Source organism: Aotus nancymaae, unplaced genomic scaffold (genome assembly GCF_030222135.1).
Source record: "Aotus nancymaae isolate 86718 unplaced genomic scaffold, 86718_ANA_hifiasm-v0.15.2.pri h1tg000040l, whole genome shotgun sequence".
NCBI lineage: Eukaryota > Metazoa > Chordata > Mammalia > Primates > Aotidae > Aotus > Aotus nancymaae.
The window spans coordinates 66,448,009-66,471,238 of NW_026988454.1; the positions used below are offsets into that span (position 1 = coordinate 66,448,009).

The window sequence follows — 23,230 nt, forward strand, 5'->3', positions numbered from 1 at the left end:
CCTGTTTGTCTGTTATTAGTGTATAGGGATGCTTATGATTTTTGCACATTGATTTTGTATTCTGAGGCTTTGCTGAAGTTGCTTATTAGCCTAAGGAGGTTTTGAGCTGAGACAATAGGATTTTCTAAATATGCAATCATGTGATCTGCAAAGAGAGACAAATTGAATTCCTCTTTTCCTAGTTGAATACCTCTTATTTCTTTCTCTTTCCTGATTGCCCTGGCCAGAACATCTAATACTGTGTTGAATAGGAGTGGTGAGAGAGGGCATCCTTGTCTTTCGCTAGTTTTCTTTTTTTTTTTTTTAATATTTTTTTCTTATTATTATTGTACTTTAGATTATGGGATACATATGCAGATCATGCAGGATTGTTGCATAGGTACACACATAGCAATGTGGTTTGCTGCCTCCATCCCCCCATCACCTACATCTGGCATTTCTCCCCATGTTATCCCTCCCCAACCTGCCCACCCCTGTCCCTCCCTTGGGCCCCCGAACAGACCCCATTGTGTAATGCTCCCCTCCCTGTGTCCATGTGTTCTCATGGTTCAGCACCCACCTATGAGTGAGAGCACGCAGTGTTTGATTTTCTGTTCTTGTGTCAGTTTGCTGAGAATTACGGTTTCCAGATTCATCATGTCCCTACAGAGGACACGAACTCATCGTTTTTATGGCTGCATAGTATTCCGTGGTGTATATGGGCCACATTTTCCTTGTCCAGTCTATCGTCAGTGGGCATTTGGGTTGGTTCCAGGTCTTTGCTATTGTAAGCAGTGCCGCTATGAACATACGTGTACATGTGTCTTTATAATATAATGATTTATAATCCTTTGGATAGATACCCAGTAATGGGATTGCTGGGTCAAATGGAATTTCTATTTCTAGGTCCTTGAGGAAATGCCACACTGTCTTCCACAATGGCTGAACGAGTTTACACTGCCACCAACAGTGTAAAAGTGTTCCTATTTCTCCACATCCTCTCCAGCATCTGTTGTCTCCAGATTTTTTAATGATTGCCATTCTAACTGGTGTGAGGTGGTATCTCAATGTGGTTTTGATTTGCATTTCTCTAATAATCAGTGACGATGAGCATTTTTTTCGTATATTTGTTAACTGCATATATGTCTTCTTTTGAAAAGTGTCTGTTCATATCCTTCTCCGACTTTTGGATGGGTTTGTTTGTTTTTTCTTGTAAAGCTGTTTTAATTCTTTGTAGAGTCTGGATATTAGCCCTTTGTCAGATGGGTAGATTGCAAAAATTTTTCCCATTCTGTTGGTTGCCAGTTCATTCTAATGATTGTTTCTTTTGCTGTACAGAAGAAGCTCTGGAGTTTAATTAGGTCCCATTGTCTATTTTGGCTTTTGTTGCCAATGCTTTTGGTGTTTTAGTCATGAAGTCCTTGCCTATGCCTGTGTCCTGAATGGTTTTTCTTAGGTTTTCTTCTAGGAATTTTATGGTGTTAGGTCTTACATTTAACTCTTTAATCCATGGAGTTAATTTTAGTGTAAGGTGTCAGGAAGGGGTCCAGTTTCTGCTTTCTACACACTGCTAACCAGTTTTCCCAACACCATTTATTAAACAGGGAATCCTTTCCTCATTGCTTATTTTTGTCAGATTTGTCAAAGATCAGATGGTTGTAGATGTGTGGTGTTGCCTCCAAGGCCTCTGTTCTGTTCCATTGGTCAATATCTCTGTTTTGGTACCAGTACCATGCTGTTTTGATTAATGTAGCTTTGTAGTATAGTTTGAAATCAGGTAGCATGATGCCTCTGTCTTTGTTCTTCTTTCTTAGGATTGTCTTGGCTATGTGTGGCCTCTTTTGGTTCTATATGAAGTTTAAGGTGGTTTTTTCCAGTTCTGTGAAGAAGGTTATTGGTAGTTTGATGGGGATAACATTAAATCTATAAATTACTTTGGGCAGTATGGCCATTTTCATGATATTGATTCTTCCAAACCATGAGCATGGAATGTTTCTCCATTTCTTTGTGTCCTCTCTTATTTCGTTGAACAATGGTTTGTAGTTCTCCTTGAAGAGGTCCTTTATATCCTTTGTTAGTTGTATTCCTAGGTATTTTATTCTCTTTGTAGCAATTGTGAATGGGAGTTCGCTCATGATTTGGCTCTCTTTTGGTCTGTTATTGTTATATAGAAATGCTTGTGAGTTCTGCACATTGATTTTGTATCTGAGCCTTTGCTGAAGTTACTTATCAGTTTCAGGAGATTTGGGGCTGAGATGATAGCTTCTTCTAAATATACAATCATGTTGTCTGCAAATAGAGACAATTTTACTTCCTCTTTTCCTAATCATTTACCCTTTATTTTTTTTTTCTTGCCTAAGTGCTCTGGGTAGAACTTACAATACTACATTGAATAGGAGTGGAGACAGAGGGCATCCTTGTCTGGTGCCAGATTTTAAAGGGAATGCTTCCAGTCTTTGCCCATTCAGTATGATATTGGCTGTAGGTTTGTCATAAATAGCTTTTATTATTTTGAGATATGTTACTTCAATACCTAGTTTGTTGAGAGTTTTTAGCATAAAGGGCTAATGAATTTTGTCAAAGGCCTTCTCTGCATCAGTTGAGATAATCCTGTGGTTTTTGTCTTTGGTTCTGTTTATGTAATGGATTACGTTTATAGACTTCCATATGTTGAACCAGCCTTGCATCCCTGGAGTGAATCCTACGTGATTGTGATGTATAAACTTTTTGATGTGCTGGTTTGCCAGTATTTTATTGAAGATTTTTGCATCTATATTCATCATGGATATTGGCCTGAAGTTTTCTTTTTTTGTTGAGTCTCTGCCATGTTTTGTTATCAGGATGATGTTGGTCTCATAAAATGATTTGGGAAGGATTCCCTCTTTTTGTATTGTTTGGAATAGTTTCAGAAGGAAGGGTACCAGCTCCTCTTTGTACATCTGATAGAATTCAGCTGTGAACCCATCTGGACCAGCACTTTTTTTGATTGGTAGGCTATTAATTGCTGCCTCAACTTCAGCCCTTGTTATTGGTCTGTTCAAGGTTTCAGCTTCTTCCTGGTTTAGGCTTAGGAGGGTGCAAGTGTCCAGGAATTTATCCATTTTTTCCAGGTTTACTGGTTTATGTGCATAGAGTTGTTTGTAGTGATCTCTTATTGTACCTCATATTTCTGTGGAGTCAGTGGTGAGATTGCCTTTATCAGTTTTTATTGCATCTATTTGATTCTTCTCCCTTTTCTTTTTTATTAATCTGGCTAGCAGTCTATTTTGTTGATCTTTTCAAAAAACCAGCTCCTGGATTTATTGATTTTTTGAAGGGTTTTTTGTGTCTCTATCTCCTTCAGTTCTGCTCTGATCTTAGTTATTTCTTGTCTTCTGCTAGCTTTTGAGATTTTTTTTGATCTTGCTCCTCTAGCTCTTTCAATTTTGATGATAGGGTATCAATTTTAGATATTTCCTCACTTCTCTTGATTCTCTGGTGGGCATTTATTTTTATAAATTCTTCTCTAGACACTGCTTTAAATGTGTCCCAGAGATTCTGGTACATTGTGTCTTTGTTCTTCTTGGTTTCAAAGAACATCTTTATTTCTGCCTTCATTTCATTGTTTATCCAGTCGACATTCAGGAGCCAGTTGTTCAGTTTCCATGAAGTTGTGCAGTTCTGGGTTAGTTTCTTAATTCTGAGTTCTAATTTCATTGCACTGTGGTCTGAGAGACTGTTTTGATTTCCATTCTTTTGCATTTGCTGAGGAGTGATTTACTTCCAGTTATGTGATCAATTTTAGAGTATGTGCAATGTGGTGCTGAGAAGAATGTATATTCTCTGGATTTGGAGTAGAGATTTCTGTAGATGTCTACTAGGTCTGTCTGGTCCAGATCTGAGTTCAAGTCCTGGATATCCTTGTTAATTTTCTGTCTCATTGATCTGTCTAATATTGACAGTGGAGTGTTAAAGTCTTCCACTACTATTGTAGTGGGACACTAAGTCTCCTTATAAGTCATTAAGAACTTCCTGGGTGCTCCTGTATTGGGTGCCTATATATTTAGGATGGTTAGTTCTTCTTGATGCATTGATCCTTTTACCATTATGTAATGCCCTTCTTTGTCTCTTTTGATCTTTGTTGGTTTAAAGTCCATTTTATCAGAGACTAGAATTGCAACTCCAGCTTATTTTTGCTCTCTATTTGCTTGATAAATCTTCCTCCATCCGTTTATTTTGAGCCTATGTGTGTCCTTGCACGTGAGATGGGTTTCCTGAAAACAGCACACCAATGGGTTTTAACTTTTTATCCAGTTTGCCAGTCTGTGTCTTTTGATTGGGGCATTTAGTCCATTTACATTTAAGGTTAATATTGTTATGTGTGAATTTGATCATGCCATTTTGATGCTAGCTGGATGTTTCTCCTGTTAATTGACACAGCCTTCATTGTGTCGATGGTTTTTACCATTTGGTACATTTTTGGAATGGTTGGTACTGGTTGTTCCTTTCCTTGTTTAATGCTTCTTTCAGGAGCTCTTGTAAGACAGGCCTGTTGGTGATGAAATCTTTCAGCAATTGCTTGTCCATAAAGGATTTTATTTCTCTTTCGCTTATGAAGCTTAGTTTGACTGGATATGAAATTCTAAGTTGAAAGTTCTTTTCTCTAAGGATGTTGAATATTGGCCCCTACTCTCTTCTGGCATGTAGGGTTTCTGTGGAGAGATCCACTGTGAGTCTGATGGGCTTCCCTTTGTGGGTAACCCAGCCTTTCTCTCTGGCTGCCCTTAGTATTTTTTCCTTCATTTCAACCCTGGTGAATCTGATGATTATGTGCCTTGGGTTTGCTCTTCTTAGGAATATCTTTGTGGTGTTCTCTGTATTTCCTGTACTTAAATGTTGGCCTGCCTTGCTAGGTTGGGGAAGTTCTCCTGGATAATATCCTGAAGAGTGTTTTCCAGCTTGGATTCATTCTCTCCGTCACATTCAGGTACACCTATGAAATGTAGATTAGGTCTTTTCACATAATCCCATATTTCTTGGAGGCTTTGTTCATATCTTTTCACTCTTTTTTGTCTATTCTTGCCTTCTCATTTTATTTCATTGAGTTGATCTTCAATCTCTGATATCCTTTCTTATGCTTGGTCGATTCAGCTACTGAAACTTGTGTATGCTTTGTGAAGTTCTCGTGCTGTGTTTTTCAGCACCATCAGGTCGTTTATATTTTTCTCTAAGCTGTTTATTCTAGTTAGCATCTCATCTATCCTTTTTTCTAGATTCTTAGTTTCTTTGCATTGGGTTAGCACATGTTCTTTTAGCTCTGAGATGTTTTTTACTATCTACCTTCTGAAACCTGTTCCTGTCAATTCATCAGATTCATTCTCCATCCATCTTTGATCCCTAGCTGGTGAGGAGTTGTGATCCCTAGCTGGTGAGGAGTTGTAATCCCTTGAAGGAGGAGAGACGTTCTAGTTTTTGGTGTTTTCATCCTTTGTGCTCTGGTTTCTTCCCATCTTAATGGCTTTATCTACCTGTGGTCTTTGTAGTTGGTGACTTTCAGATGGGGTCTCTGAGGGGACATGCTTTTTGTTGATGTTGAAGCTATTCCTTTCTGCTTCTTACTTTTCCTTCTAACAGTCAGGCCCCTCTGCTGCAGAACTGCTAGAGGTCCACTCCAGACCCCGCTCACCTTGGGATCTTCCATGGGAGCTGCAGAACAGCAAGGGGTGCCGCCGGTTTCTTCCTCTGCTATTCTCATCCCAGAACGGTACCTGCCAGATGTCGGCCTGAGCTCTCCTTTATGAGGTGTCTCTTTGGGTATACAGGGGTTGGGGAGTTACTTGAGGAGACCATCTGTCACTTACAGGAGTTTAAGTGCTGTGTTGGGAGCTCCACTGTTCCATGCAGAGCTGCTGGGCAGGTACATTTAAGTCTGCTGCAGCTGAACTTATAACCACCTCTTTTCCCAGGTGTTCTGTCCTAGGAAGGTCAGCTTTATTTATAAGTTCCTGTAGTGCTGCTGCCTTTTTTCATAGATGCCCTGCCCTCATGGAGTAGTCTAGTCACAGTCTGCCAGCAGAGGCATTGCTGAGTTGCAGCAGGCTCTGCCCAGCTGCTGTGTGAACTGCCTCGGTATTGGTGGACTGCTTCAGTAGTGGGGGATGCCCTTCCCCCCACTGAGCTGGACCGTCCTGGGTCCAGCTGCGCTTGCTGCAAAACTCTCAATCCAGAGCATTTCAGATTGCTTATTTCATGAGGGTGGTACCCACTGAGCCAGATTGCCTGGCTCCCTGTCTCAGCCCCATCCCTTTCAGTTTTATGGGTGCCTCTGTCTCCCAGACATTCCTGGTGCCAGTGGAAATGGCTGCCCAGATTTGTGTGAGTTTCTGTGTGCCAGCCCAGCACTGGCTGAAACCACCGAGCTGAAAAATTGTGGCACTTTTCGGCCTGGGAATCTCCTGGTCTGTGGACAGTGAAACTTGTTTGGAAATGCTGTGAGCACTCACCCTCTGCACTGTTCTCACTGGGAACTGCACTCCGGAGCTATTCCTATTTGGCCATCTTGGATCCTCCCCTTTATGCTGGTTTTCAAAGGGGATGCTTCCAGTTTTTGTCCATTCAGTATGATATTGTCTGTGGGTTTGTCATAAATAGCTCTTATTATTTTGAGGTAAGTTTCATTGATAACTAGTTTACTGAGCGTTTTTAGCATGAAGTGGTACTGAATTTTGTCAAAGGCCTTTTCTGAATCTATTGAGATAATTGTGATTTTTGTCATTGGTTCTGTTTATGTGATGGATTACATTTACTGATTTGTGTATGTTGAACCATCCTTGCATCCCAGGGATGAAGCCATCTTGATCATAATGGATAAGCTTTTTGATGTGCTGCTAGACTCAGTTTGCTAGTATTTTATTGAGGATTTTCACATCGAAGTTCATCAGGGATATTGGCCTGAAATGTTCTCTCTTTTTTTATATGTCTGCCAGGTTTTGGTATCAGGATGACGTTGTCTCATAAAATGAGTTAGGGAGGATTTCCTCTTTTTGTATTGTTTGAAATAGTTTCAGAAGGAATGGTACCAGCTCCTCTTTGTACCTCTGGTAGAATTCAGCTGCAAATCCATCTGGTCCTGGATTTTTGTGGTTTGTAGGTTCTTAATTGCTGCCTCAATTTCAGAACTTGTTTTTGGTCTATTCAGAGATTCGACTTCTTCCTGGTTCAGTCTTGGGAGGATCTGTGTGTCCAGGAATTTATCAGTTTCTTCTAGATTTTCTAGTTTTTTTGCATAGAGCTGTATATATCCATCTGGAGTTAATTTTTTATAAGGTGTAAGGAAGGTATCGAGTTTCAGCTTTCTGCATACTGCCAGCCAGTTTTCCCAACTCCATTTATTGAATAGGGAATCCTTTCCCCAATGCTTGTTTTTGACAAGTTTGTCAAAGATCAGATGGTTGTATTTCTGTGGGATTATCGTTTTTATTCCATCTGTCTGATTCTTCTCCCTTTTCTTCTTTGTTAATCTGGCTAGTGGTCTATCAATTTTCTTGATCTTTTCAAAAAAGCCAGCTCCTGGATTCATTGATTTTTTTGAAGGGTTTTTCTGTCTCTATCTCCTTTACTTCTGCTCTGATCTTGGTTATTTCTTGTCTTCTGCTAGCTTTTGAATTTGTGTGCTCTTGCTTCTCTAGTTCTTTTAATTGTGATGTTAGGATGTTGATTTTAGATCTTCCTGCTTTCCCTTGTGGGCATTTAGTGCTATAAATTTCCCACTACATACTGCTTTAAATGTGTCCCAGAGATTCTGGAACATTGTGTTTTATTCTCCTTAGTTTCAAAGAACTTCTTTATTTCTGCCTTAATTACATTATTTACCCAGTAGTCATTCAGGAGCAGGTTGTTACGTTTTTCTGTAGTTGTGCAGTCTAAGTGAGTTTCTTAATCCTGAGTTCTAATTTGATTGCACTGTGGTCTGAGAGACTGTTTATGATTTCCATTATTTTGCATTTTCTGAGGAGTGTTTTACTTTCAATTATGTCATCAATTTTAGAATAAGCATGATATGGTGCTGAGAAGAATGTATATTCTGTTGATTTGGGGTGGAGTGTTCTGTAGATGTCTGTTAGGTCCGCCTGATCCAGAGCTGAGTTCAAGTCCTGCATATCCTTTTCAATTTTCTGTCTCATTGATCTGTCTAATGTTGACAGTGGGGTGTTAAATCTTCCACTACTATTGTGTGGGAGTCTAAGCCTCTTTGTAGGTCTCTAAGAACTTGCTTTATGAATCTGGGTACTCCTGAATTGAGTGCATATGTGTTTAGAACAGTTAGCTCCTCTTGTTGCATTGATCCCATTACCATTATGTAATGCATTTCTTTCTCTCTTTTGATCTTCTTTGGTTTAAAGTCTGTTTTATCAGAGACCAGAAGTGCAACCCCTGCTTCTTTTTGCTTTCCATTTGCTTGGTAAATCTTCCTCTATTCCTTTATTTAGAGTTTATGTGTGTCTTTACACATGAGACAGGTCTCCTTAATGCAGCACACTAATGATTCTTGATCTTTATCCAGTTTGCCAGTCTATGTCTTTTAATTGGGACATTTAGCCCATTTACCTTTAAGGTCAACATTGTTATGTGTGAATTTGGTTGTGTTATTATGATGCCAGCTGGTCATATTGCCTGTTGGTTGATGCAGTTTCTTCATAGTGTTGATGGTCTTTACAATCTGGTATGTTTTGGCAGTGGCTGGTACTGGTTGTTTCTTTCCATGTTTAGTGTTTCCTTTGGGAGCTCTTATAAGGCAGGCCTAATGGTGACAAAATATCTCAGCATTTGTTTGTCCATTAAGGATTTTATTTATCCTTTGCTTATGAAGCTTAGTTTGGCTGGATATGAAATTCTGAGTTGAAAATTCTTTTCTTTAAGAATGTTGAATGTTGGTGTACACCCTCTTCTGGCTTGTAGGGTTTCTGCCGAGAGAGCCACTGTTAGTCTGATTGGCTTCCCTTTGTGGGTAACCTATCCTTTCTCTCTGGCTGCCCTTAACATTTTTTCCTTCATTTCAACCTTGGTGAATCTGACAATTATGTGACTTGGGTTGCTCTTCTCATGGAGTATCTTTGTGGTATTCTCTCTATTTCCTGAATTTGAATGTTGGCCTGCCTTCATAGGTTGGGGAAGTTCTCCTGGACAATATCCTGAAGAGTGTTTTCCAACTTGGTTCCATTCACCCCATCAGTTTCAGGTATACCACTCAAATGTAGATTTGGTCTTTTTACATAATTCCATATTTCTTGGAGACTTGGTTCGTTTCTTTTCACTTCTTTTTCTCTAATCTTGTCTTCTCACTTTACTTCATTGAGTTGATCTTCAGTCTCTGATATCCTTTCTTCTGCTTGATCAATTCAGCTATTGATACTTGTGTATGCTTCACGAAGTTCTTGTGCTGTGTTTTTCAACTCCATCAGGTCATTTATGTTCTTCTCTAAACAGGTTATTCTTGCTAGCAATTCCTCTAACCTTTTTTCAAGGTTCTTAGCTTCCTTGCATTGGGTTAGATAGAACATGCTTCTTTTGCTCAGAGAAGTTTGTTGTTACCCACCTTCTGAAGCCTACTTCTATCAATTCGTCAAGCTCATTCTTTGTCCAGTTTTGTTCCCTTGCTGGTGAGGAGTTGTGATCCTTTGGAGGAGAACAGGTGTTCTGGTTTTTGGAATTTTCAGCCTTTTGCACCAGTTTGTCTCCATCTTCATGGTTTTATCTACCTTTGGTCTTTGATGTTTGTGACCTTCGGATGGGGCCTCTGAGTGGATGTTCTTTTTGTTGATGTTAATATTATTCCTTTCTGTTTGTTGGTTTTCCTTCTAACAGTCAGACCCCTCTGATGCAGGCCTGCTGGTGTTTACTGGAGGTCCACTCCAGACCCTGTTTGCCTGGGTATCACCAGCAGAGGCTGCAGAACAGCAAAGATTGCTGCCTGTTCCTTTCTCTGGGAGCTTTGTTCCAGAGGGGCACTCACCAGATGCCAGCCAGAGCTCTCCTGCGTGAGGTGTGTGTTGGTCCCTACTGGGAGGTATCTTCCAATCATGATACACAGGAGTCAGGGACCCACTTGAGGAGGCAGTCTGTCCCTTATCAGAACTCAAACACTGTGCTCGGAGATCTGCTGCTCTTTCAGAGTTGTCAGGCATAGCTGCTAAAGCTGTGCCCACTGCCACCCCTTCCCCCAGGTACTCTGTCACAGAGAGATGGGGGTTTTATCTATAATTCCCTGACTGCAGCTGCTGCCTTTTTTTCAGCGATGCCCTGCCCAGAGAGGAGATGAACTGAGTACCTTAGTTGGAAATGCAGAAATCGCCTGCCTTCTGCATTGATCTCACTGAGAACTGCAGACCAGACCTATTCCTATTTAGCCATTTTGCCAGCAATCCTTCAGTTATAATATAGATGTTTAGTATTATAAATCCCTCCAAAGTACTGTTCTAGTGATGTCCCACAAAATCTGATATGTTTTTATTTTCATTCAGTGCAAAATATGTTCTCATTTCCTATTTTATTTTTTCTTTCAATCATGAGTTATTTAGAGGTATATTACTTAGTTTCTAGATATTTGGGATTTTCCAGAGGTCTGTCATTGATTTCCCATTTAATTTTCTTGCAGTCAAAGTATCACTTGAAATTTGTTTTTATGGCCCCCTAATATGATCTATCTCAGTAAATAGTCTCTGTGCTCTTGAGAATAAATATATTCTACTGTTTTTGGGTTGTGTGTTTTACAAATGTCAATCAAGTCAACTTAGTTGACAGTGTTGTTCAATTCTATATTCTTGTTTATTTTTTCTACTTGTTTTAGTGATTATTGAAAGACAGGTATTGAAATCATCAGCAATACTTGTGATTTTTTTTCTACTTCTCCATGTACTTCTACAGATTATTTTTCATGGATTTTGAAGCTGTTATTCAGGACATAAATGGTTCAGATTGTTATGTCCTTCTGATTGATTGGCTCCATTATAGTTATGAAGTTACCATTTTTATCCTGGAAAATAATCTTCGCGGGCCAGGCACAGTGGCTCCTGCCTATAATCCCAGCACTTTGGGAGGCCGAGGCGGGTGGATCACGAGGTCAAGAGATCGAGACCATCCTGGTCAACATGGTGAAACTCTATCTCTACTAAAAATACAAAAATTAGCTTGGCATGGTGGCACACGCCTGTAGTCCCACCTACTCGGGAGGCTGAGGCAGGAGAATTGCTTGAACCCGGGAGGCTGAGGTTGCAGTGAGCCGAGATTATGCCATTGCACTCCAGCCTGGGTAACAAGAGCGAAATTCCATTTCAAAAAAAAAAAAGAAAAAGAAAGAAGATAATCTTTGCTCTGAAATCTACATTGTCTGAAATTAATATAGCCACTCCACTTTTCTTTGAACTACTGTTAGCATAGCATAGCTTTTTCTATTTCTTTACTTTTAACATATTTGTGTCTCTATATATTAATATATACATAGCTACACATACATACATGTATTTATATATGTATATTAGTGTTTGGTAGCAGGCAAACATATATGGTTGGCCCTCTGTGCCCATGGGTTCTGCATTCATAGATTCAATCAGTTGCAGATAGAAAATATTCATAAACAAACAAAAAATGACTGCATTTGTACTGAACCTGTATAGACTTTTGTTTGTTGTCATTATTCCCTAAACAATACAGTATAACAAGTATGTACATAGATTACATTGTATTAGATATTGTAAGTAATCTAGAGATGATTTAAAGTATACAGGAGGTTATGTGTAAGTTATATGCAAATACTACACATTTTATATAAAAGACTTGAGTATTCTGTGGATTTAAGTATCTGCAGGGGGTCCTGGAATCAATCCCCCATGGAAACCAGGGGACAACTGTAGTTGGGTCATGCTTTATTATTATGTAGATAATGTCTGACTTCAATTGGAGTTGTTTAGACCATTTACATTTAATGTGACTGTTGATATGCTTAGGTTTAAGTGTATAATCTTATTTGTTTTCCACAGATTGTTATTGATTTCTAATTTAATTTCATTATGATATGAAAACATAATTCACATGTTCCATCTGTTTTTTATATTTTTGTTCTTTATCTTTACCTTCATTTGGAGTATTTAAAAAAAAATTTATAGATTCAGGGTGGTACATGTACGGATGCATTACATGGATATATTATGTGGTGGAGTTTGGGTTTCTAGTATACCCATCACCCAAATAGTGAGTGTTGTACCCAATAAGTAATCTTTCAACTCTTAACCCTCTCCCACCCTTCTTCCTTTTGGAGTCCCCAGTGTCTATTAATAAATTCTATGTGTATGCATGTCCATGTGTACCCATTGTCTGTCTCCCACTTATATGTGAGAACATGCAATATTTGATGTTCTGAGTTATTTCACTTAGGATAATGGCCTCCACCTCCATTTATATTGCTGCAGAAGACATCATTTCATTCGTTTTATGGCTGCATAGTATTCCATGGTATATACCACGTTTTCTCTATTCAGTTATCCACTGATGGACACTTTATTCTATAACTTTGCTATTGTAAATAGTGCTACAACAAACATACCAGTGCAGATACCTTTTTGATACAATGATTTATTTTCCTTCAGGTAGATACCTAGTAGTGGGGCTGCTGGGTCAAGGGGTAGTTCTATTGTTAGTTCTTTGAAAATAGATTAGTTATTTCTTATCCTCCATGGTGACTTTCTAGCTATAACTCTTGCATTTTGCTATTGTAGTGGTTGCTTTAAAATTCATGGTGTACATTTTTAACATCACAGTCTATCTTCAAATCGTATTTTAACATTTCACATATACTAAGAGAACCTCACAATCTTATACCTCCATTTCTCCCCTACTGGAAGTTATGCTGTTGTGTCATATATCTTACTTTTTCATGTATTATAAACTCCATAATGCATTCTTTATTATTTTGGCTTAAACAATCATTTTTTATTCAATGATATTAGAGTAATAACAAATTCTTACATGTTTATCCATGAAATTACCACTTTTAGTGCTCTTTATTTCTTTGTATAGGTTCATATTTTCATCTGGTATAATTTGTCTTATGCTTAAACAATGACTTTAACATTAAGCAGGTCAGCTGAATTATTTCAGCTTTTGTATGTTTGAAAATTCTTCACTTTTGAAAAATTTTGTTTTCACTGAATTTAGCATTCTAGATTGACAGTTGTTTTCCTTACAGTAAATTAAAGATGTTGCTTCACTGTTCCCTTATAGTATTATTTCTGATGAGAAATCTGCTTTCTTATCTTTCTTCCACTGTATGTAACATAGTGTTTCCTCTGGCTGCTTTTCATATTTTCTCTTTATTAGTGATTTTGAGCAATTTAGTAATGAATTATGGTTGTGTAGTTTTCTTCATTTTTCTTTGGTTGAGATTTGTTGAACTTCTCAAATCTATGGATTTATAGTTTATATCAAATTAGAACTTTTCCAGTCACCATTTCTTAAAATTTTTTTCTGCCCTACCTCCCACAAAGTACATTAGGCCACTTGAGGTTGTGTCACAACTCATTAATGCTGTGTTGATTTTTAAAATTCTTTTTTCTCTTTGTGTTTCATTTTTAATAGTTTCTATTGATGTCTTTAAGTTTATTAATTTCTTCTTCAGTGTGTATTCTACCATTAATAAAATTCAGTGTATTTTTCATCTCAGACATTGTCATGTTTAGCTCTAGAAATCTGAATTGAGTAGTTAGTTGTCATTAACTTTTTTAAAATGTAAAATACAGTTGCAACAACTGTTTTCTTTGTCTGCTAATTCTAAAATCTATGTCAGTCCTATGTTTTCATTAATTGATTATTCTCCTTGTTATAGATCCTCTTTTCTTGCTTTTCTGTATAGTTGATAATCATTAATTGGATGCCATACCTTGTGAATTTCACCTTCTTGAGTACTACATATTTTTGTATTCCTATAAATCTTCTTGAGCTCTGTTCTGGAATGCAGTTAATTTACTTCAAAGCTGTTTGATCTTTTTAAATGTTGCTTTTTGATTTGCTAGGCAGGTCTAGAGTAGTATTTGTCTTAAAGCTAATTATTCTCCACTACTTAGGCAAGGCCTTCTTCATCTCTTCAATGTAGGACTCCTCCAGGTGCACCTGGATCACAGTATGATAACTCTTCATGCAGTAAGCTGAGGCAATGCTAAGGGTCACCTAGTTTGTTTTCTATATATCAGGGATCATTGTCTTTCATAGTCTTATGTTCAGCATCTTGAAGACTAGTGTCTCATAGGTTTCATCTTTTTTTTGGAGGAAGGGGCAGTTGCAGTAGGAGGATAAATCCAGCCCCTGTTTGAATATCATATCCAATATATGTTATGTCTAATGTAGGATTCATATCAATATCCATGGGCAATCTCAAATAACTACATATTTGGAAAAATAGGATTTTTATTTCACAACAAATACTAATAAATAGATTAGTCTATTTTTTTAACGTAACAGTTCTAGTTTCACTTTGTGGGTTCAGTTGGTATTTATTGACTGATATCATGAAGACTGCTTTTTACTACTCTACCCTAAAAAATCTAAGATGAAAAATTGAAACATTCCAGAACAATCTGACTGAGATCTAATTGGTTATAATAAATAGTAACTTAATAATTCTGCTCTTCACCCTTTCTCATCTTGCCAATCCTACCCTTGCCCCTTTCTCCAGCCCTGTCTTATTTCTTCTGTTTATTCACAAGATCTTAAGTTAAACATCACTTTTTCAGAAAGCTTTCCCTGACCCTCTAAAATAAGTAGGTCCCCCAACTGAATTTCCATTCAACACTCTGCATTTTTACCATATCATAAGATGTATTACACTTTATAGAATTTGTTTATTGTAGATAAACAATTTTTCTGATGGGCTCTCAGCTTCTAGTTCACTACTGTGTCCCCAGTGTCATGCATAGTGTGTGATGCCTAGTAAATACTCTATTATTTTTGTTGACTCTAAATACAAAGGAACATTAATGTATTAATGATAGTATTGAACAAGCAAAATTCTAAGGGATATGGTTATTGTAAGATTTTTCTTAGCCATGCTTTAAATGTCAGTAGTTAAAGCTAAGAAGTACATTAATTATTATACTTTGATTCAGCATTGTGGGACTTTTTTTTTTTCAGGATGCCGAAGAGTATACAGATTTGCCAGTGAGACACAATGAAGATAACATGAATAGTGAACTGGCAAAATGTCTTCCCATTGAATTAAATCCTCATTCGTTTGACAGCCCTCATACGAAAGCCCATCTCCTGCTACAGGCACATCTCAGCCGAGCCATGCTACCCTGCCCAGATTATGACACTGATACCAAAACAGTCTTGGACCAGGCTCTCAGAGTATGTCAGGTATGAAAGTCATTTTTAATACCTATGTATGTTTTCTCCCATCATTCCTGCCCTGTTTTTTCTAGTTTTAGGATAAAATGTACTTGCATTTAACAACTTTATGGTTGCATTGTTGAGAAACAGCTGGTTGATTGTATCAAGAATTTCCAGCATAAAAGCAAATGTAAATGAAATAAGATGACAGTTTCAGTCACCCATTCTACTAAAATGTATTGAAGGCAAACTATACTATGTGCCAGATACTATTCTAGGCACTGAGCATATAGTAATGAACAAGACAGAAGAGTCCCTTCTGTTATGGACTTTCACTCAAGATGAGGAAGACTGACAATTTAAAATGTAAATTAATAGGTAATAACTGCCATTTTTAAATAACTGCTATTTTTTTTAACAATAAAGAATTCTAAAGGAAATAAAGAGAAAGATGGAGGGTACTGTTTGTACTATTTTTTAATATGATATTCAGGAACTACCTCACTAATAAGGTGACATTTAACAAAAAATTAAAGAAGAGAGTGAACCATAGGGTTTCTAGAGGTTTGTATTCCAAACACTAAGAAAGTTCTCATATAGGAAATTACTTGATACATTCAAGGAATATCAAAGAAGCTTATTGTAAAAAAAGATCGAAAGAGATGGTTAAAACAATAAAAATGATTAGTGAGAAGTATGGCAGTTTTTACACTTTGTAAATATCTTTAATATCCAACTTAATAGAGATTTAACTAGATTTATATATCTCCCTTTACAAAAAACATAAAATGCCTATTGCAATAGGATGTTTTAGTTGAAGTATATGAAAAAAAAAAAAAAGCCAGCCTAGAGAGGTAAGTAGTTTAAAAAGAGCAGAATCTTTTTATAGCCTTTTCAGATAATTGTGGATATTCTTCTTTAATGCTACACCAGAACCTGACAAGGAGTATTTCTTGAAGATTAGTTGCAATGTGGAGTTCGAAACCATATCAATGACCTTTTTATACCTTAAGTGCTCTAGTGCTAGACAAGCAATGATGGTAGTTTGATCAAGTTAATATGGTTGAGATTGATGAGAATTGGTTGGATACTGAATATTTTTCTAAGGAGAACTAACAGACTCTTCTAATGAACAAGGGATTTTAGGGAAAGCAAGGAACCAAAGATGATTTCAAGGCTTTTCTCCATAGCAACTAGAAGAACGGAGCTGACATTATTGGGGGATGATTGTGAGAAGAGCTGGTTTTGGTGGGGGAAGAATACCTAAAGGATTACGATTATAAAGGATTTCGATTTTCTACTTTATACCTTTTTTGGACATGTTTATAATAAAAACCCATTTTTGAATTTTTCAAAAGATTTAAGGTTTTTAAAGATAGAGTAAGTTAGTTTATATAAATATATGTATGTACAAGAATATACATTATGAAATTATTTGCAAAGTTAAGGCTTGGAAATAATCTAAGTATCTCTCAGATTATTAGAACACTATGAAATATTACAATTCCATTTGTGAACTCTACATTTATGTTGAATGTCCATATCTGTATATGAACATATACCCAGAAAGGAGATCCAGAATGGTGTCCACTATTAACAGTAGTGGTACCTGGATAGCAGAATTTGGGGTGATTTTTAATTCTTTATGCTATTCTTAAATGTTTGAATGTTTTAAAATGAGTCTCAAATATTTTTATTATCAAAAATAGCAATGTTACTGTTTTAGAAACTAGAAGTATTATAAAAAATAAAGTAAGCTCAAGTTATCAAAAATTGGAAGGGAATTAAGGCTATAATAAACATATAACACGTTTTTACATTCTTTTGTAACTAACACATGGTTTACTTATTGAGGAAGGTGATTTGCTACTGCTTATTAGTCACACTTCACAAAGGTTAAAGGTCCTGAAGTTTTAGCTGTTGCCCTGGATACTCATTTGTGTTTCCTATAACTTCTTTTCCTCTCTCAAACACTGACTTGCTAATGAACTCTGGGGTCAGAAAGGGTTGAAGAAAAATGGCAAGATAAATTAAATTTTTATACTTGCAGATATATTGATTATGTATTATAATTTTTATTTGTATATCACTTCTGAAACATATATTGCATGACCAACTCATTGATTCTTTTTTAGCATTCAGTCAATAACGATTCAAAAGCTCTACAATAATCTAGGAAATTTCTTACAGAAGTCTGTTTCTAAGTTTACTTTTAAGGAAAAGGATTCATCCAGGTACTTCTATCTTCTATTAGATATTTTTATATACAGTGTGTATGTATGTGTGTGTGTGTGTGTGTGTGTGTGTGTGTGTATACATATATGTGTATATATATATGTATGTGTGTATATATACATATATATATATAATATATCCTTATATACAGTGTCCTGGGATAATATTTATATTTCTTGAATATTGTTGATCCTTCCAATTAGCATGTAAAGAGAAATCATTTTCTCATTAACTATAAAAGTAATATACTTCATTGTAGGTAATTTGGAAAAGCAGCATACTAAAAGTCATTCATAGTAATTATATCTTCATCCACATGAATATGAGGCTTCCTTTTTTTTAGTGAATTTTTACTTTTTTAAAGCTTACAAAAAGTTTGTAAAATACTGCAATGAAATTCTCTTATACCTTTTACCTGGCCTTTCCTGAAGTTAACATCTTAACTCAATGTTGGTCCAGTTCTATTAACAAATCTACAGACCTGTTCAAATTTTGTCGATAAGAATTTTATTCCAATAATTGCTTTTTCTCTCTCTACCATGATTCAATTCAGGATCCCATGTTGCATTTAGTTGTCATGTCTCCTTTATCTTCTTCTCTTTCTTGGCAATTGTGAAGAGTACCAGGCAGTTATTTTATAGAGTTATCCCACAGTTTGGATTTGCCTGATGTTTCCTTATGATTATATTTAAGTTTGTGGTATTCTTTGTCAAGAATACCACAACAGTGATGGTTTGTCTTCGTAGTGTATCATATCAGGAGGCTTTTGGCAGATGTGTTTGGCAATGATATGCTTTATACAATTGAGGTGGTGTCTGCCAGCCTTCTTCGCAATAAATCTACTTTTTTTCTTTTGCAATTAATAAATATATTTTGGGGAGAAACTTTGAGATTATACAAATATCCTGTTTCTTGTCATGCTTTTTAACATTATTTTCAGCATCCATTGCTGAAATGGATGAAATATCACCTGAAATATCCAGGTGATATTTGCCTGGAACAATTATTATTACTGTGATTTTCTATTTTCATCATTCTTGGAATTACAATATAAGGAAGAACTTCCCTTCTCCTCCAATTATTTACTTTATTCAGTTATTTATTTATATAAGTATAGACTCATCCCCAATGTTTCTTAAATACTACCTTGCATTCTGGTATCTTGTTCTGTCCCTGCCCAGCCTTGGAATTGGCATTTTTTTTTAAAGAACCCTGATTTCTTTTATTAGAGAATGGTTGTAGAAACTAAAATCTGGACTGGGCATGGTGGTTCATACCTGTAATCTCAGCACTTTAGGGGGCCAAGATGGGAGGATCACTGAGGCCAGGAGTTCAGAACCAGCCTAGGCAGCATAGTGAGACCCCATCTCCTCAAAAAATTTAAAAATTAGCTGGGCGTAGTGGTGGAGGGTAGAGGATGCCAAGGTGAGAGAATTGCTTGAACCCAGGAGGTCAAGGTCACAATGAGCAATGATTAAGTCACTGTACTCCAGCCTGGGTGACAGAGCGAGACCCAGTCTCAAAAATATAAAATCTTGCTGCATTCCATTGCTACTTGGGTATCTTTGCTTCTAGGCCCTCTCAGTGTACAAAGCAAGGAAAGAAAAGTATGTATACATAGACATTTATATTTATTTGTATGTCCATTTACCTCTCGTGTGTATTTGTGTGCAAAAACATCTATATTTACCATTCGAATACCTCTTATTTCAATCTAAGACCAAAGTGTTCATTTAGTCTTCCTCCTTTTTTATTAATAACTCCTCTTTCTACCTGTAAGGTACCACAGTATTGTTAATAAAGATATATTTATTTAGATACTCAATCCTGGATTATTCAGTGATGTAGTCTTAGAATTATAACCCTTACTCTTCCAAAAAGCAGATACTAACTAAAGTGCCGTAATTGTGTACATTTCTTTTTTTTCTTTGGAGACCTTTTCTTGATATATTTACACATACGGTCCCTTTTTTCTTACAGAAGTATCATGTTATTTTATAAATGCCTAATAATGTATAGCATTAAATATTATTCTCAAGAATAATTTCTAATGACTACACTATATTCCCTCATATAAAATTTCATAATTTATTTAGTGAGTTCTCTGTTAGACATTTGTGTGTGCGGTTTTTCTCTATTTTAAGTTATAAGCATTAGTTTTGACCATCTTAAATGTTTGGCTTGGCTTTTGAGAAGCTACCTGGAAAGAAATTTCATTGTAAAGAGATGAAAACCAGCTTCATATTCTACATCCTCTCACTCCTGGAATTTCTCTACAAAGATTGTGTAAAAGTAAACAAGCCGGAAAGAGGGAAGAATATTAAAGTTGCCAATAGGAAACTTTGCGAGAAGACTGATTGGCAGTTCTAATTCTGTACCCTGTTGTTTTCATTTGATACACGGGTACTACTGGCCTTAGAAAGTACTGGTTCAAGCAGTTTGCAGCTCTGCTGGCTGATTTAAAATTATACTACTGCTGTCGTGGGACAAGAGCATGATCTTGCAAACTGTGGATGGGGATCTGCCACCAGTTCTGACTGTAAATTCTCCTCTGCTGCCATTTTAGTATAAGACCATAGGCAAGTCACTTAACCTCTGGTATCTGAGTAAAACTAACACCTTGGAAGAGTGGTGCATTAGCTAATGTTTATAAGGTAAACAACAATTTGAGGAAATAGGTCTTAGTATCTTCATTCTTACAAGTTCTTTCATTTCCTTGCTTTATCAAAGTGATTTAACTATTTTCTTTATTTTATAGAAGCATACCTTTTATTTGCACCATCATCCAGATTATAAAAACTCTGTGGTCTTGACTACCCATGTTCTGAGCAATCTTTCACAAAAGAAAAACATACTTGTAGTAGAAGTATTCCTCCTGACTTGAAGTCAGATCTACATTGCAGCCTGCCTTTGCTTCTCCTATCCCATTTCAAATTATGTATCAAGGGCATTTGTGTCATTTTTTGGCTTAACATATTTTTGTCATGGTTCCTTTTAATACTTTACTGTTACTAGCATTTCCTTTACTATCCCCTTAACAAAAATAAATATTAAAATTACTGTACATATCTCAATTTTTAAAATCTGTTTAGAATATTCTAATTTATAAATTCCATAATTTTGGAATTGATTGTCCTTGCTCTTTACCTTTGAAATCTTCTTCTTGATCATATTAACTGTAAAACATATTTGTAAAATGTAGAAAGTGATATAACAGCCTTTCTCTGCAGGATATACCAAAGAAAAGCTATATGTTAGCTCTTATAGGAAAATTAAAAGTAAAAAGTATCAAAAATTAAAGTGAGTTACCTAAATTTCCAAATTTGGTGACAAAACCATAACTAATGATAAATGTCTGGTGTTTTCAGTACCTCTCTGCCTCACACTGGTTTTTTGTGTGTTTTTTGTTTCGTTGGTTGGTTTTGGTTTTTGGTTTTGGTTTTTGCCTGGGCAACAGGGTCTTGCTCTGACTCCCAGGCTGGAGTGCAATGATACCATCTTGGCTCACTACAGCCTTGACTTCTAAGCTCAATGGATTCTCCCACCTCAGCCTCCTAAGTAGCTGGGACTACAGGTGCAAGTCACCATGCCTACCTAATGTTTTGGAAAATTTGAAGAGCCAGAGTTTCTCCATGTTGCCCAGGTCTCAAACTCCTGGGCTTAACCATCAGCCCCCCTCATCCTCCCAAAGTGATGGGATTACAGGCGTGAGCCACCACACTCACCCCTGACACTGTTTTTTTGTTTGTTTTTGTTTTTTTGTTGTTTGCTTTTTTATCAAAGAACAAAGCCATTGGCTTTCAGAGAAGTTAAATAGCTCTGCTAAAGGTGATTTGTTGAGGCAATCTGTGCTGAAACCAAATGGAGATTCCAGGACTTTTGTTCTTGCTCTGATATCTCTGATCATTTCTAAGAAGTGCCACCAGTCTGCAAATTAAAAAATAATCTTCATTTAAGTGAAAAACAATCTTCATTTAAGTGAAAAACATCTAAACACAGTACTAAGCCGAATAGTATAACAATATGTGTTTATATCTTGGTCACTGTCACTACTTCCTACATATGGTATTTACTTCAAAACTTTCCAGTAATTGAGCTTTCCAGATGTGTCATGCAAAAAGATAAACCATGGCTTGTAGAGCCTGAACTCAGTGAGCTGAGACGCAGAGGGCTGTGTGATTCCAAGTTTAATTGTGCTGTCAATTTACTGAGTTAATTTGGAAAAGCTTTTTTTCAGAAGTCATAAAGGCTAGATTTACCCTTCTGCTCATGTTATCAAGCCTGCAGCCTACATTTTAACAGATCAAAACACTTGTCTGTATTTTAAGATTTATTTTAAAGGACGTTAGCAGCAATATTCTTTTTTTTGTCAGCCCTAGTAAAGGTTTTATTTAATTCTAAGATGCCATCATAGTGAACAACCTTAACTTTTATGCTACATTATTATATTCAAAGCTTTATGTTTTTTGTTTATAATTACACAGTAATTATAAGTGTTTAGTACCAACCTGATGACAAACACTATTTTGTTGAAAAGGTTTTGGATTTAGAAAGAAAAATATGTAAAATCCAAGGCACTAGGCCATGAACTTTTAAAGAAAACACTTTATATTGAAAAAAGAAAAAAAAAAACTAATGGGATCTCATTGCAAAACACAGCATATGTGAATTAATCAATCTGAAAACAATAACCATAACTCAAAATCTTCAAGACAGGAAATAAAACAGTACATATATATGTTACGTATATAGATAGATACCTTTTAAATTTTTTTCATAATTGAAGTTCCTCTTTATATTTACAAAACTGAAATCAGGAAATACTGAATGCAGCAGGATTCTTCTTTTTTCTTTTTCTTTTAATAACCAATTCCAATAGCTGAATAGAAATTTTCAAATTTTTCTTTTGGTAAAACAGCATTCGTGAATTAAAGTTATGATTGGAATATTAATACGTCTATAGGGAAAACTTTCTAGTCTATTTCAAAATCATGTAAATAAAAGGCAGTTTTAATATGTCATTGTTTCTTAAAATAATTTCCATATTTTCATAAAATGCACTGCTATTCTGAAGTACATTCCTTTGTTAATAACAACCCTAGACCTTAGAGAGTGCCTGGATATACCAAGCAGAATCTGTGCCTATCAAAAGACCATAATCATCTAACATTTGATTACATTTCTAGCCTGCCTTACAGAAATGTTTAAGAAAGTAAGAAACCCTTCTTCACATGTCAGTAAGTGAACAGAGAAATGACCATTTTCAGCATAAAAGCAAGTCATGGGTCTTGTAATAAAAAAAATACAAACGATAGCATTCTGCTTTGATGAGAAAACTGAGCTAATCTGAGTGAAACAAAAACAGTAAAAAGACTAGAAGCCAGATTGGTATTTTGCATTATGTATTCTTGTTTGAAAATCTTTGCTCCTGAAGTAAATATTCGGCAACCACAGTGATTGGCAGTTAAAGCAATTTCAACGAAATAAGAAATCATCAAAAATGGACTATTTGAAAGAACAGTACCTGTATTATAAATATTGAACTTCATAGCTCATCACAAACATTTTCAAAATTTAACTCCTACTATCTTTTTATAAATTAAGAGAATTTTGTGTTCCATAGTGCAATGACAAAAAAAAATAATAAAAACAAAACAAAAAA

General features: G+C 36.1%; 1 protein-coding gene across 1 annotated transcript in view; it reads left to right on the forward strand.

Annotated features, from left to right (window-relative positions):
- Positions 1-23,230, forward strand: part of ASCC3 (activating signal cointegrator 1 complex subunit 3) — a 363,321-nt gene that overhangs the window by 313,960 nt on the left and 26,131 nt on the right. The window contains exon 37 of the mRNA XM_012438418.3: positions 15,136-15,360. Coding sequence (XP_012293841.2) covers positions 15,136-15,360 — 225 coding nt within the window. The remainder of the gene's footprint in view (positions 1-15,135; positions 15,361-23,230) is intronic.